Source organism: Cricetulus griseus (assembly GCF_003668045.3).
Source record: "Cricetulus griseus strain 17A/GY chromosome 1 unlocalized genomic scaffold, alternate assembly CriGri-PICRH-1.0 chr1_1, whole genome shotgun sequence".
Lineage (NCBI taxonomy): Eukaryota > Metazoa > Chordata > Mammalia > Rodentia > Cricetidae > Cricetulus > Cricetulus griseus.
Window position 1 is genome coordinate 201,352,600 of NW_023276807.1, and position 16,811 is coordinate 201,369,410.

Sequence of the window (16,811 nt, forward strand, 5' to 3'; positions counted from 1 at the left end):
GGACGGGCAGGGCGGAGGCGCGCTGACACCTGGCGGCGGCGGGGGCGGGCCGTCGGCGAGCGTGGGCTGGGATTGGCTGTGGCGCGTGGGTGGGGGCGGGAGGAGACGGTTATGGGCTCGTGCCTGGGCCGGATCCCGGCTGTCTGAGGGGCGCGAAGACCTGCGGGAGGGAGACGGCCGCAGCATGGCGGCCGGCGGTGCCCCGTCCTGCCCTCCGCCTTCCTGTTGCAGCTGCCAGGACCCCGTGGTCTCCGAGTGCTCGCTGTGAGCCCGCCGCGCGTCAGCCCGCCTTCCCTCCTTCCCTCGCCGCCTCCGCCAGCCCGGGGGGCGGTCGGGCGCACGCCTGTCTCTCGCGCCGCGCCCACCCGCCGGGGCCCTGGGACCATGGAGGACGTGAAGCTGGAGTTTCCTTCGCTCCCACAGTGCAAAGACTACGCCGAGGTGAGTGCCCGCCCCGCCGAAGGCCGCCCCCAGGACTTCGGCCGTGCCGCGACCCTGGCCCAACCGTCGTAGACGCTTCCCTTTCCCCTGGGGGGCATCCGTGAGGTCCTGGTGGCGAACCTAACCTGAAGAGTACCCCTGGCCTCTCGCCTCGGTGTTGAGGATCTATTGAAGACAGCCTCGTTTTTGATTGCCAAAGCAACACGCTGTGGAGTTGTTTTTAATCTGGGCTTTACATGCGAGACACCTGGCCCCACGTGTGGAATAGACCGGAGGCGTGAACTCTGGAATTGCACCCTCTTAATAGTTCCCCAAGTCAAAAAAAAAAAAAAAAATCCAACAGAAAAAAACAAGTCACAAAGCTAGCTTCTTTGAATTTGAAAACTTTTAATCATAAATCTTGCCCTTAGAGGAAAGTTACTGTTGAGAGCAAAATACCTTGACCTCCGGATTCCGTAATTCAGGGTTCTTTCAACTCACCTTGATTTTTCTTTACCTGACATTTGCAGACATTTATTTTTTCCTCTGCTTTAAATATTTTATGGTATCAAAAACAATAAACTTGGCGTTCACTAGATGTTGTTGGGAACAAGACAAGGATTCTTAGCTGTGACACTTTGTAGAGTTTTGTTTGTGTTCTGAAACTAGGTCTGTCTACATTGCCCTGGCTGCCCTGGAACTCACTATGTAGACCAGGCTGGCCTCAAACTCACAAAGATGCCTCCACATCCCAAGTAATGGGATTAAACGTGTGCACTCTTTAGTCCCACCTAAGGTATTTGGGCCAGGGCATGGCTGCCAAACTCATATATTTCCAATACTTGGGAGGTGGAAGGAGAAAGATGTGTAGTTCAAGACAGTCTCGATTGTATAGCAAGTTTTCAGCCAGGTTGAGTTCCATGAGACCCTGTCTCAAAAAGGTAATTGCCCTATTTTGGATTGAGTTTATACCAAATACTCAGTTCTATTTAATGTCTTCATTTAACGTTTACTTTTTTGTGTTTGTTTTGTTGTGGTTGTTTTTTGAGAGGTGGTTTCTTTGTTGCTCTGACTGTCCTGGAACACTGTATGTGTGTGCAGCAGTCTGGCCTTAAACTCAAAGAGGTCCACTAGTCTCAGTCTCCTGAGTACTGGTATTAAAGGTGTGCACCATCAAACCTGGCTACTTTTTTAAAAACGATTTTTAATTTTAAGACAAGGTCTTGTGTAGCCAGAGTGGCCTGAAACTTGTCTTGAAAAAAAAAATGCGGCAGAGCTTTTTTGTTTTTGAGGGGGGCACATGTTGAGAAAGGGTTTCTCTGGCTTTGGAAGCTGCCCTGGAACTAGCTCTTGTAGACCAGGCTGGAACTCACAGAGATCTACCTGCCTCTGCCTCCCCAGTGCTGGAACTAAAAGTGTATGCCACCACCACCCTGCTGCAGCAGAACTTTTTTTGGGGGAAAGGCAAAAGAGTGGGAAAGGGGCCAAGCATTGGTGGCTCACATTTTTAATCCCAGCACTTGGGAGGCAGAGGCAGGTGGATCTCTGTGAGTTCAAGGCCAACCTGGTCTACAGAGCCAGTGCCAGGGCAACCCTTCAAAGCAATACAGAGAAACCCTGTCTCGAATAATCAAAGAGGAGGGGGGGTGTGAAAGAGAGATAGTAACTTGCCTCTTCAGAGAAACTAAAGAAAGAAGAGAAAGTAGGTGGAGCTTGTCTTTCAAACAGACCTTTTGTGGCTGCTTAGAGAGTCAGGGGTGACTGCCATGCGTGCAAGGGTGTAGTATTCTGCCAGGTCCCAAAGGGGTGGGGTCAGGTTTTCATTTACCTGGATGGTAACAAAAAATCTGTCTAAAATAGAAATGTAAATGAAAAAGACACAATGATAGTGATTTTTGTTTGTCTTGATTTTGTTCTTCGAGGGTATCTCAGTGTAAGCATTGGCAGTCTGGAACTAGTTCCGTAGACCAGGCTGGCCTGGAACTCGTAGAGCCCTGCTTGCCTCTACCTCCCAAATGCTGGGATTGGAAATATGCGCCACCACCTCCAGGTTGTTTTGTTTTGTTTATACAGCAACTGTTCTCTTAGGCAGGCTTTCTCTGTGGCTTTGGAGGCTGTCCTAGAACTAGCTCTTGTAGACCAAGCTGTTCTCTTTTGAACTTATAGAGATCGGCCTGCCTTTGCCTCCTGAGTGCTGGGATTAAAGGCTTGAGCCACCACCACAGTGCAAACATTCTTTCAAGGTTTTTTTTAATAAGGGTCTGCTTATAAAATTGGTCTTTGGGGCTGGAGGGATGGCTCAGCAGCAGTTCAGAACACTGGCTGCTCTTTCAGAGGGCCTGAGTTCAATTCCCAACACCCTCATGGTGGCTCACAGCCATTTATAACTATAGTCCCATGGAATCTGATGCCTTCTTCTGGTGTGCAAGTATACACACAGACAAGACACCCTTATACATAAAGTTGATAAATACATCTTCGAGATTTATCTCCATAGCCAGGCCTGGTAACACATGTCTTTAATCCCCTCAATGGAGAGGCAGGCTCAGGTGGGTCTCTGCATTCCAGGCCAGCCTGGTCTATAGAGTGGGTTCCAGGATAACCAGGGCCACACAGAGAAACCTTGTCTCAAAACAAAACAAAAAAGTAAATAAATAAATAAATGAATTTTTTTGGAGGCCCTTAAGGGTGGTGGAAGCCCCTCAAAGGCTGACCCAACTCTGCTGCCATGAAGACCCAGATCCAGCACTTTGAGTTGGTTCACCTCAACATCTCCATCTACAAGCTTCTGGAGCACATGGAGGAGCCAGTCCTACAGAACCAGATGTCATCACTGAATGGTGTGGTCCTGGGCCTTCTGGCTGTCCCCAGCTTAGAGCAGCCTGCCCTTTTTAGAGATGTGAGGGGAGACAGTGGTATTGCTTGCAGGCTATAAGCACAAAAGTAGAGTAGGATTGCCTTGACTCTGGGCAACAGCAGAGTATCCATAATGAGTTCTGGCAATGGTCCAATATTTATGGTGTAACAGAAACCAGAGACCTTGAACCAGACCAAGGACTTGTAGTCATATTTGCATGTAAAGCTGTTGGGGCAAAATGATGTGCTGTGTGACACACTGTAGTTTCCAGTGTCATTATGAGGAAGAAATGTAAGATGGAGAGACAGAGAGGTGCACGTGCAGTAGAAAGAGGCTAACTAGAGATTCTATAGTGATGACAGGTGTGACAGAAGACTTCGTGTTACCACTGAGGGCCATACAGATGTCTGTTGTCTGTGCTGCCAATGAGGGGGGAGTCTGGATGTGCAGGGACTTACCAAAGGCCATGCAGATGTCCATGCCTGTGCTGTTGATGTCAGTGGGCCATGTTGCTGTTCATTAGGCTGGGTTCTGTATGTTGTTGTTCTTGACCTATATTGCCCCAGAGGCCATGTTGATGTTTTGGCCTGTGTTGCTGTTGGCCACTGGGAGTTTGAGTTAAAAATAATATGTTGGGGGGCAGTTTGGGGATTTTTTGTTTGGGTTTTTTTTTTTGAGACAGGATCTTACTATGCAGTCCTGGCTGGCCTCGAACTCATTGAGATCCACCTGCCTCTGTCTCCAGAGTGCTGGGATTAAAGGTGTGCATTACTATGCCCATCTTGGAAGAAATCTTTATAATTTATAAAATCTTACCTGTGTGCATAAATGGATATGCATGTGTATGCACACAGTCTCTGCCTGAGTCTGGGGCTCATGTTTTCTTGGCAAAGCTGGAAACCAGGAAACCCAAGCAGTCTTTCTGTGTCTGCCTACCTCAGAGCTGGAGTTACATGGATTTTGGGTTTCCTGGCCTGTGACACGAGCACTGGAATCAGAGCTCAGGTCCTGATGGTTGAGCCACCTTTCCAGAGATGCTTTTATATGGCATTGCCTTCTGTTTTTTTGTGCTTGAAAAACATGGATTTTCTGAGCTTGTAGCACTGATAGTTAAGGTACTTTGCTGCTAATTTTATATCAGCTTGACACAAGCCATACTTATCTGAGAAAGCACAGTGAGCAAACTGTGAGGAGCAAGCCAATAAGCAGCACTCCTCAACAGGCTCTGCATCAGCTCCTGCTTCCCAGTTCCCATCTGGTTTGAGTTCCTGCCTTGACTTCCCTCAGTCAGGCTCGTATGTGGCAAGCACCTTTTACATACAGGCTTGCTATTTGCTGGCTGTGAATCTAATTTTTTGGTCACATCTTTGTGTTTTATTGTTATATAAAGTTTGTGTTTATTTTTATATTTTGTGTGTATGTGTGCTTGAGTTGTGTCCTGGAATGCTTAGGAAGCATTTGGAGGTTAGAGAATAATTTTCAGGATTTCGGTCTCTTATCACCTGGTTTCCAAGGATCAAATTTAGATTATCTGACTTGAGTCATCTTACTAGACCATGATATTTTTCATATTTATTTTTATTTTTTTGTTTTCCTTTTCAAGGAGTGGACTTATCCTATGAGACGGGAGATGCAGGTAGGACAGCTTTTAATTTATTCAAGACAACCCCGCCCCCCTTTTATTAAATAACACTTCACAAAGGAGACCTGCTGGCTCATGATCTATAGATTTGTCATACTTATCTAGTTATGAATATTATATAACAAATATGCATTAGAATATCACATGGTAAATACATGCTATTTGTGTCAATAACATTTTTAGTATGTGAAGTGAATTCTTTATCTCTCTTGGATTAGATTCAAGGTCAGAACAATATATGGATGTGCTTAAGGAGACACTGCTTTTTTCACTTAAAAAGATGAAATGCTTGAGGCTGGAGAGATGGCTCTGTGCTTAAAAGCACTGGCTGCTCAAGTGTCTTAGCTTTCCTTCTGAGTTTCTCCCAACCCTCATGATTTATCAAACCCCAACTCTGCCTCATAAAAAGGAGAGAGAGAAAATAAACCTCCCTTTTAAACTTTTAACTAAATGTGAGTACAAATGAGAACTAACTTGATGCTATGGGGAATGTAAATATAAGTAAAATGTAATTCATGTTTGTAAAATGCTGGCCTAGAACTTACTATGTAACCCAGACTGTCAAAGTCTCCTGTGTGCTGGGATTATAGATATATCCCACTATACCTGGCTCTTGTATTACTTTTGTTTTCACCAAATAAAAAGTTAGTGGAAGTATAATTCTAAAGGGAGGATTTTCTTTATTCCTGTTTTATTTTTAAGCTGTAGCAGGGTAGAACCTAGAAAGGTTTTGTTAATGTGAACATCAATAATACAATGTGCTGATTCTGTCCAGCCTACTTACAAAAAGCACTATAGGATCTCAGATACCTGACTTTTTAGAATAAAATTTAAATTTGTAACATCTCACTTGAATTTATAAAGGCACACCTGTGTTTCTCATACCAGTTTGCTAAATGTGGCTGGGAAATGTGTTAGTATTCAGGCATCTGTACTGGCCTGCCCTGGGGATTCTGACAGGATATGCCCTCACCTGCAGCCACTAAGGACCACTACCTGTTGCACATTCACTATGGTTTCCTTTTAAAAGGGCCCTGACCACCTCCCATCTTTATCTCTTCTCTCTTTCTCTCTCTCTTCCACCACTCCTGTCCCCAGGGACCAGTCTCTGCTCCCACCTATGCTCCTTTTTCTGCCCCTTCTCCTCTTCCAATAAACCTCCTTTGTGAGTCCTGTTGTATGGTGTGACTTCTATTCAAGGCATTTTTTAAACTACAACAAAATGCTCCCTGAATAAAGTTTTAAACAGAATATTGCAAAACCCCTTCACACACAGTTATATGGTATGTATTTGCTGTAGGCTTAAACTTTACATATATATATTTTTTTTCTCTAGGAAGTTTTGCCTGGATTGTTCTTAGGCCCATACTCTTCTGCTATGAAAAGCAAGGTATGAACTTTAGCTTAGGCTCTCCAAGAGGCTTTAGTAAACCAACTTTTTATTTGGAACGTTTTTAATAGAGTTTTATACTGGGGACTATTATATACAACTGTGTTCATACTACTTGTACCTACTTCCAAATTTTCTGGACCATTTATAGTTTTGATGTGAGCAGGGCAGTGATAGTGCACACCTTTAATCCCAGCACTGGGATACAGAGACAGGTGGATCTCTGTGAGTTCAAGGCCAGCCTGGTCTACAGAGCAAGTTCCACGACAGCCAAGACTACATAAAGAAACCCTGTCTCAAAAAAAAAAAAAAAAAAAAAAAAAAGTTTTGGAGTGTTTCACCACAAATTATAAGCGAGTTTTTATAATTTATTTTTCTCATGATGTCTTGTGTTTTTGCTTAATATAGCCCAAATTTCTTCTCATACCACCTCCCCAAAAAGTACCTTTCTTTTTTTAAAGATTTTATTTATTTATTATGTATACAGCATTCTGCTTCCATGTATATCTGCACACCAGAAGAGGGCATCAGATCTCATTACAGATGGTTATGAGCCACCATGTGGTTGCTGGGAATTGAACTCAGGATCTCTGGAATAGCAGTCGGTGCTCTTAACCTCTGAGCCATCTCTCCAGCCCCCAAAAAGTACCTTTCAACAGTAAAAAGTAATAATGAAGATAAAGAAACCTAGAGAGATAAATTCCTTTTTCAAGATTTATTTACTGCATTCAGACACCATTGAAATAAAAGATAAATTCAGGTGCTTTGGTATCCAGTTATCTATTTCTTTTTATGATGCTGAAAGGTACAGATAATTTTTTTTTTGCTGTTATATTAGAATTTCTTTCTGATAAGGTTTGCCTTACTTAGTTGAATGTGCCTTCAGAGCTTTTAAGGGAGATTTTTTTGCTTTGCTTTGCTTTTTGTTGTTGTTTGAGACAGGGTCTCACTATGTAACTCTAGCTGGCCTGGAACTTGCTATGTAGACCAGGCTGACCCACTCCGATCCACTACCTGTGTTTTAGTTAGGGTTTCTATTGTTCTGATGTAGCACCATGACAAAAAGGCAAGTTGGGGAGGAAAGGGCTTACACTTCAGTTGCTGTTTATCACTGAAGGAAGTCAGGACAGGAACTCCCAACAGGGCAGGATCCTAGAGGCAAGAGCTGATGCAGAGGCCATGGAGGGGAGCTGCTTACTGGCTTGATTTCCATGGCTTGCTTAGCCCACTTTATAGAACCCAGGACCAGTAGCCTAGGAATGGTACTACTCACCATTGGCTGGGTCCTTCCTCGTAGATCACTAAATATGAAAATGCCTTACAGCTGGATCTCAAGGAGGCCTTTCCTCATCTGAGGCTCCTTCCTCTTTAGCTTGTATCCAGTTGATACATACAACCACCCAGTACAGTCTGCTTTTGCCTCCCAGGTGCTGACTGAAATTAAAGGTTTCTGCCTCCATGCCCAGTTACAGCAGATTTCTTTGTTCTCTTATAGTTTTTCAAATTAGCAAAATTGAATAGATGCAGAAACCCCGTCTTGATCATTAAGTGTAAATTAAGGAATGAATGTTGAATTAATATAGGAGGTCGAATACCTGTGAATATACAACTTGGGTTATTATTAATCCTTTCAAACACTTCTGAGTAATCTATTAAACACTCCTCCTGCTTATATTACAGGATATACTCAGAAAATAAAAGATAACTGAACTCTATACTCACAAGAAAATTTGCTGTCAAAGTTAACATTTAAGACTATGAAAACCAGGTCTAGAATGGTTAAGAATACTAGCTGGTCTTTCAAGAGGTCCTGAGTTCAATTCCCAGCAACCACATGGTGGCACACAACTATCTGTAATGAGATCTGGTGCCCTCTTATCACCTGAAGGCATACATGCAGACAGAAAAAATAATAAATAAATCAATCTTTTTTTTTTTTTTTTTTTTTTTTTTTTGGTTTTCAAGACATAGTTTCTCTGTATTGTTTTGAGTCCTGTCCTGGAACTCGATATGTAGACAATGCTGGTCTCGAACTCAGAGTTCTGCCTGCCTCTGCCTCCCAAGTTCTGGGATTAAAGGCATGCGCCACCAACACCTGGCAAATAAATAAATCTAAAAAAAAAAAAAAAAAAAAAAAAAGACTTTGAAAACCATATTGTTGTCTTAGTCAATTTGGACACCCCTGATAAAATACCATGGCATGGATGACTTGCCTCCTACAATTGTGGTGCCTGCATCACACAGTATGCTCCTGGGAACCTGATTTTGCTTTATAGTCATGAGGACAGAGTGAGCAGGTTCTTTTTCTCATATGAAGGTCATGCTCTGACATGGGATTTCCATCTCATGGCCTTTTAAACTAAGTATAGTACACATATGTTTTCTTGTATAATTATAACTGCTCAGATAAGGGTAATGTTTTTTCCCATTCTCACATAACAGAATTGAGCCACAGAGCCAAGGGTCATTGGCAGAGCTGGGATTTCTAGCTTAGGTTCTCATGATTCTAACACTCAATGGTTTTAGCCATGATTGTTAATAGTACTGGCTTCTTGACAAGTTATCTTTAAGTCCTCATCAAGTTCTAGAATTAAACATAAATAGTGTGCATATTAAACTTTGAAGAACATTTTGTGTGTTAACCTTGAATCATTGAATTGTCTTGTGGATCACATCCGTCAATTACCATTAAATTAGCTTTAATTATCTATACTTAAGGATTAGATATGAGTCTTGTCTGTTTTGTTTTCAAACTTATATATTATTGTAAAGGGATGCTTTGTACTTTAAACTATTATTTCTCCTCATTTTTTTTATAGCTACCTATATTACAGAAACATGGGATAACTCATATAATTTGCATACGGCAAAATATTGAAGCAAACTTCATTAAACCAAACTTTCAGCAATTGTTTAGGTAAGAATTATTGCTGTGATTTATAGAAAAATGTTAAGGTCAAATATGTAATGTTTTATTATTATTACTGATCTTTGAAGTGTTTAGGATTGAACCCAGAGCCTCAAGAGTGCTAGGTAAGCATTCTGCTTGTCCTGTAATATACATGTTTCCAGTTTGTTACACAATATAACTTTCCTGTGTACCCACCTATTTTGCAAAATTCAGGTATATGATACATATTTTAGTATAATTTATTTAAAATATTTAAATCATGTTCATAATTCTAGAGGTCTTAAAGAATGTATACTTAAACGTATGTTTCTGTACTCATGTCCTATTCAGTCCTCTTCCCCAAAGTCATCAGTTATCTCTTCATTGTATGTCCATTCAGGAGCATACAAGCTAATTTCTATAGGTAGAAGGTTGTTTTAATAGTTTCTTAAGTCTGCTGCTTACCCCACTCCCTACCCCTGCTTACACATGGAGGTCAAGGAATAACTGAGTTGAGACTTGGTCTTTTGTTCACAGCAGCATATGCCAGCTTAGTTGGCCCACAGTCTGTGGGGAGTTAGTTGCCTGTATTCCTCCCATCTTGCCATAGTGTAGGAATCAAATTGAAGTCATCTTCCAGGGCAGTCTGTTCTCTTAACCACTGAATCATCACTCTAGCCCCCATACCTAGCTTTTTAAAAATGTTTATTTACACTTCAGGGTAGGCCCCATGCCAACACAAAATAAACTCCATGATTTGTATGTGCTTTTTGTTTTGCTTTGGTATATTTTGTCTTGTTGGTTTTTGATTACTTGTTTTGTGTATGTGGGAGGGGTGTGTGTGTCTGTCTGTCTGTCGTCTTTAAAGAAAACACTTTTATGTGTATCGGTGTTTAGCCTGCATGTGTGTCTACATGTATACCAGTTGTGTGATTGGTGCCCATGGAGGCTTGAAGACATCAAAGCCCCTGGAACTGAAACTACAGTTGTGAGCTGACGCCAAGCAGTGGTGGCACATGCCTTTAATCCCAGCACTGGGAGGGAGAGACAGGTGGATCTCTGTGAGTTCAAGGCTAGCCTGGTCTACAGAGCTAGTTCCAGGACAGTCTCCAAAGCTACAGAGAAACCCTGTCTCGAAAAACAAAAGCAGTTGTGAGCTTTTGTGTAAATACTGGGAATCAAACATCTGTCCTCTGTAAGAGCAGCCAGTTCACTTAACTACTGAGCTGTTTCTCTAGCCCCCACAACCAACTTTTTATATGGTTCTAGGAGCTTAAATTCAGGTTCTCACACTTGGCATGGCTTGTGCACTACCCACAGAGCCATCTCCCCAGTCTTCCCCCATTTTTTTTTTTTTTTTAATTTTTTGAGACAGGGTCTTTTGTAGCCTAGGCTGATCTTAAATGAGTGATCCTCTTGCCTCAGCTTCCTAAGGGCTGGGATTATGTGTATGCATACTATGACCAACTTTAGTCATTGTCATATTGGATATTTCTATATTTACAGATTTTCTTATATATTTGTATGTCTGTAAAACATGTAATGACTGTCCTGTGCATGTCATTTAATTTATATGTGAATATACTGATAGGATAAATTTGTAGAGTTGTCATATCTAAGAATATGAGCATGTTACATTTATAGGTTGCAAATTACCCTCCAGTGTAATATATCAGTTTACATTTAATCTCAAGGATGAGTAACTGTTCTCTTAGTACTTCTCCAAGACAAAGTTATAAAATGTGGAAATTTGTTTCCAGTCTAATGGAATTAAATACTTCATATAATTTTAACTTTCTCATTTTTCTTTTTTCTTCTGTTTTTGGTGACAAGGTTTCTCTTTATATAACAGCCCTAGCTGTCCTGGAACTAGCTCTGTAGACCAGGCTGATCTCAGTCTCACAGAGACCTACCTTTCTTTGCTTCCTGGGATTAAAGGTGTGCTGCACCACCACTACCACCATCACCACCACCCAGCTTCTCATTTATCTTCTGATAAGTACAGTTGAATAATTAATGATCTTAATATTTGTTAATTTGGATTCATTTTAAAAATAAAGTTTGGCTTAATGGTACATGCCTATAATCCTACTCAGAGACTGAGGCAGAAGGATTATAAATTCAGTGCCAGCCTGGGCTCATACTGAGACTTTTTTTTAATTATTTATTTATCTATTTATTGTGTATACAGTTATCTGCATGCATGCTTGCATACAGATGGTTGTGAGCCACCATGTGGTTGCTGGGAACTGAACTCGGGTCCTCTGGGAGAGTAGTCAGTGCTCTTAATCTCTGAGCCATCTCTCCAGCCCAGAGACTAACTCTTAAGTAAGTAGTATAACAGTAGTAAGAGCAAATGAGCCCCCCAGATTATTGGGAGATAACTATTAACAGTGTTTTCTAATGTCTGTAGAGATACTCTGTGTCTATATAAAAGTATTTGTTAAAAATATCTTTTTTTGCCAGGCAGTGGTGGTGGCAGCGGCAGCAGGGCTCTCCTTTAATCTATCCCAGGACTCAGGAGACAAAGGCAGGCAGATCTCTATGGGTTCAAGGCCAGCCTGGTCTACAGAGCTTGTTCCAGAACAGCCTGTCTTGAAAAACAAAAAAACAAAACAATACAAAAAAAGGAATATTATGTAACTAAGTAGGAATGAAATAGATATGTCTGTTGATCTTAGTGATTACAAGAACTTAGAAGAATACATGTAGATGTATATTCTCAGTATTTAAAATATTTATACTCTATGTATATAGGTATTTTACCTGCATGTATAGCATGTGTGCACCTGTAGAGGTCAGAGGGCATTAGATCCCCTGGAACTAGAGTTACAGTTGTGAGCTGCCTTGGTGCTGGGAATGAAACCCAGATCCTCTGCAAGAGCAGGCAGTGAGTGCTCTAACTGCTGAGCCATCTCTTGCCCCAAGTTTACATATTCTTATATGTACACTTGAAGCTTGAGTACTTGCTTCTGAGAAGGGAATGGTAAGGAATCAGTTTTTCATCCTATACAACTTTTCTATTGTTAGAATTCTTTTTTTTTTCTTTCTGTAAGTCAATAAGCTGCCTAGACTGGACTCAAATTTATTTCCCTGCCTCAGCCTCCCAGGGAGCTAGAAGTATCACTGGTTATTGCTGCATTGTGCTGTACTATAAAATAAAATTTTAAAAATCTCCCTCAAGACAAGGTTTAGGTTTTTTAGATTTATTCTGTATATAGTCTTCTGCATGCATGGATGCCTGTCTGCCAGAAGAGGGCACAAGATCTCTTTATACATAGCTGTGAGCCACCATGTGGTAGCTGGGAATTAAACTCAGGACCTCTGGAAGAGCAGTCAGTGCTCTTAACCTCTGAGCTATCTCTCCGGCCCAAAGTTTAGGTTTCTTTGTGTACCTCTTGCTCTCCTTGAACTCAGAGATCTGCCTTCCTTTGTCTCAGGGTGTTGAATAATAAAGACATGGGTCACCATACCCAGCCAAGTTTTTAAATATTTTTAAAAATTTTATTTATTTACTTATTTATTATGTACGCATTGTTCTGCCTGCATTATCCCTGGAGGCCCGAAGAGGGCACAAGACCTCATTATAGGTGATTGTGAGCCACTATGTGGGTGCTGGGAATTGAACTCAGGACTTGTGGAAGAACAGTCAGTGCTTTTAATAACCACTGAGTCATCTCTCTAGCTCCAGTTTTTTAATATTTTAATGTTTTGGTTTTTTTCTTATTTTATTTTAGAATTGTTTTCAACTTCGAGGAATGTTTGCCTCTTAAATTTTGTAGGCATGCAGGAAATGTTTGACTTATTACAGTTTTAGCGTAGAAGGTGTTGATGGCAAGATCCGAAAAGGAGGCAGGAAACTAAAATGATGTGTGGGTTTTGACCTGGGTTAGGGATGGTAGAAGGTACTGGCTTCGAGCTGACTCTGTTCCTGTAAAGGCTTTTGTCCTGATATGCACTGGGCTGCAACTTGGGTGTTGATGGTGCTGCCTTCCTCCTCTTTTCAGGGGTAATTGTGTTAAATTTGGGAGGAGCCTGGGAAGTACAGAACAGCAAGAGGAAGGCTGTTGTTCAGTCATCTGTCCTCTACAATTGGGGGAAATACTTCAGAAATTAGACATTTCCCCCCCCCCCAGACTTTTCATGGGGTCCTAGGAGGTTGATAGTTGTACTGTTTGCTGATGTTTGAGATGGTACCATAGACCTATCTGAGTACTGTAGGTCACCGCCATTGATAGATCCTTGTGGTTTGTACTTGATCTTCCCTTGATCCAGAGCTTTAACATCTCTGTTAATACCTGGATGTTTTTAAGTTGTTACCTCTAAAAGGGTCATTAAAAACCCATATTTGGGCTGGAGAAATGGCTCAGAGGTTAAGAGCACGACTGCTCTTCCAGAGGTCCTAAGTTCAATTCCCAGCAACCACATGGTGGCTCACAACCATCAGTTATGAGATCTGGTGCCCTCTTCTGGTGTGCAGATATACATGGAAGCAGAATGTTGTATACATAATAAATAAATAAAATCTTAAAAAAAAAAAAAGGTGTGTACCACCAACACCAAGCCCCACTTTATTTAAAAAACAAAACAAAACAAAACAAAAAAACATATTTTAAGAAACAGATAATAGCTGGTGGCGCACACCTTTAATCCTAGCACTTGGGAGGCAGAGGCAGGCAGATCTGGTCTCCAGAGGGAGTGCCAGGATAGGCTCCAAAGCTACACAGAGAAACCCTGTCTCGAAAAACCAAAAATAAATAAATAAATAAAACCAATAATACTGATTCAATAATTTAGCTACAGTTTTGTCCTTAAACAAGTAATGTTGGGTAGGATGAATGAAGTTAGAATTTTTTTGCAAATATGCTAAGTGGTGGCAACATATTTTGTTTTCTAGCATAAAACCCCAGGGTGAGAATTCTCATGTTTTTTTTGTTTTGTTTGTTTTTTGTTTTGTTTGCTTTACTAAAGATGAATGGTTGACTCAGTGTTTCATCAGACTTTAAAAAAATATTATTTTCAATTATGTGTAGATATGTGGGTAGGTGCATGTGAGTGAGGGTACCCTTGGAGGCCAGTGGCATCCAGTCTCCCAGGAGCTGAAGATAGAGGCAGTTGTGGGCTACCTAATGTAAGTGCTGGGAATCGAACTCCTGGGCCCTCCAAAAGAACAGCATATGCTCTTCACTGCTAAGTCATCTCTCTACCCCCTTGTTTTGTTTTTTGAAACTGGGGTCTCAGGAGCTCAGGGTGGTCTGGAACTCGGCAGTCTTGCTGCCTTGGCCCCCCAAATGCTGAAACTGTAGAACTGAGCCACCACACCATCTTATTGTTTAGTTCCCTCTCTCTGAATCAAACACTAGGTTTCCTTTGAAATGTCCTAGAACCTTCAGAGACAAGGAACACCTTCAGAACTCTAGAGAACCATCTTCTGCTCTTCAGATAGAAATGGGAAATAGGAGTGAGGAGTATATATACTTTTTGTACTAATTTTCTAGGTCCTCTCTGAAGCTCTCTTCACTTGATGGTTTTTTTAACTGGATAAACACATTATACTGACATCTCAGATGCTGTATTGCAAGGCAACATAAATCTATGGCAACATAAATCTCTTTAGAGATGTGATACTTTGAAAATTAATTTTCACTTTTTATATCAAAAAAATTATCAGAGGCTGGAGAGAATGGCTCTCAGTGGTTAAGAACACTTGACTGCTCTTGCAGAGGACCTAGGTTTGGTTCCCAGCACCTACAAGGTGGCTAACAAACCATCATAACTCCATTTTGAAGAGATCTAGTGCCCTCATTGGCCTTCTCTAGTATCAGACACACATGTACCATATATACATGCTGGGTAGTGGTGGTGCACGCCTTTAGTCTCAGCACTCAGGAGGCAGAGGCAGGCGGATCTCTGTGAGGTTGAGACCAACCTGGTCTACAAGAGCTAGTTCCAGGACAGCCTCTAAAGCCACAGAGAAACCCTGTCTCAAAAACCAACCCCCCCACCCCCCACCCCCAAATTATCAGACCAGGCATAGTGGCACATGTCTTTAATCCCAGTACTGGGAAAGCAAAGTTCCAGGACAGCCAGGGCTACATAGGGAGAAAAGAAAATGAAAAGGGGTGGGGGTGAGGGTTAAGAAATAATCTTTTTTTTTTAAAGGGTATAAAGTTTGGGAGGAGGATGTGGAGTCTCTAATTGGGAGGAGTAGGAGGGGGACTGGGAAATGAATATACTTAAAATATACTGTATGCATGTATGAAATTCTCAAAGAACTAATAGAATACTAAAAATAATTACAGATCTTCACATATTAAAGTTATATAGGGAAGTGGAGCTCACAGAGTAAAGTATATCTTAAAAAGTCAAACTGGAGCTGGGCGTTGGTGGCGCATGCCTTTAATCCCAGCACTCGGGAGGCAGAGGCAGGCGGATCTCTGTGAGTTGGAGGCCAGCCTGGTCTCCAGAGCGAGTGCCAGGATAGGCTCCAAAGCTACACAGAGAAACCCTGTCTTGAAAAACAAAAACAAAACAAAAAAGTCAAACTGGACAGTGGAAAGATGGCTTAGAGCACTGACTCCTCTTCCAGAGAACCTAGGTTCAATTCCCAGCTCCCACATGGCAACTCACAACTGTAATTCCAGTTCCAGGGGACCAGACACCCATGGCAAAACACCAATGCACATAAAATACTTAAAAAAAAAAAAAAAAAAAAAGGAAGGTCAAACTGTCAATACACAGATATCATATACATGAGTTGCTTGCATGGAAGATCAATAGAAATATAATTGAGGATGATAATTTATCTTTTATAATAAAGAGATAGGATGTTATTTTGGTTTTAAAACATCATTTTTGTGTGATTTGTCTGAGTATACTTACTATAAATATTTTGTTTACAGATACTTAGTTTTGGATATTGCAGATAATCCAGTTGAAAACATAATACGCTTTTTCCCTATGGTAGGTATCAGTATTTTAATATCACTTAAAATTTATGATTTAGACGTATTTAGATTCTAAAACTACTTTTACTTCATTATGACTGGAAAAAAGTTTACGTTTACTTTAAAAAGAAAGTGAAGTACTTAAACTTTAAAGTATCACCAAGTTTTTATTTTTATTTTTATATTTATATGTGTTGCCTGAATATACTGAATATGGTACTTGTGTGTACCATATGTGTGCAAAAGCCCTCAAGTCAGAAAGCATTGGACCCCCTAGAACTGGAGTTATGAGTCAATATGGGTTCTGGGAATTGAGCCCTGGTCTTCAGCATGGGCAGTGAGCAGCAAGTGCTCTTAACCAGATAGCCATCTCTCTAGCCCCCTCCCTAAGGTTTTGTTTTTTTGGGTTTTTTTTAGTTGTATTACATTTTATGTGCCTGTGTTCAAGCATGAACACCATTGAGTGTGTCATGGTGTACATAGGAAGATCAGAGGACAGTTTTTAGGAGTCTGTTCTCTCCACCATGAGTCCTAGGATAGAACTCGGGTATTCAGGCTTGATGGTAGGTGCCTTTACCTGCTGAGCCATCTTACCAGCCCAGGAGTTTTGATTTTTAAAGATTAGGTGTTGAGAGCAACAGGCTGAACTTTTTTGTTTTACTCTA

The 16,811-nt window shown here is 41.3% G+C and overlaps 1 protein-coding gene across 1 annotated transcript in view; it reads left to right on the forward strand.

The window, feature by feature from the left end:
- Positions 1-100: 100 nt before the first annotated feature.
- The window catches only part of Styx (serine/threonine/tyrosine interacting protein), a 28,631-nt gene continuing 11,920 nt past the window's right edge, over positions 101-16,811 (forward strand). Inside the window, exons 1-5 of the mRNA XM_027389289.2 lie at positions 101-441; positions 4,881-4,913; positions 6,256-6,309; positions 9,129-9,226; positions 16,102-16,162. Of these exons, the coding sequence (XP_027245090.1) occupies positions 385-441; positions 4,881-4,913; positions 6,256-6,309; positions 9,129-9,226; positions 16,102-16,162 (303 nt within the window). The 5' untranslated portion in view covers positions 101-384. The remainder of the gene's footprint in view (positions 442-4,880; positions 4,914-6,255; positions 6,310-9,128; positions 9,227-16,101; positions 16,163-16,811) is intronic.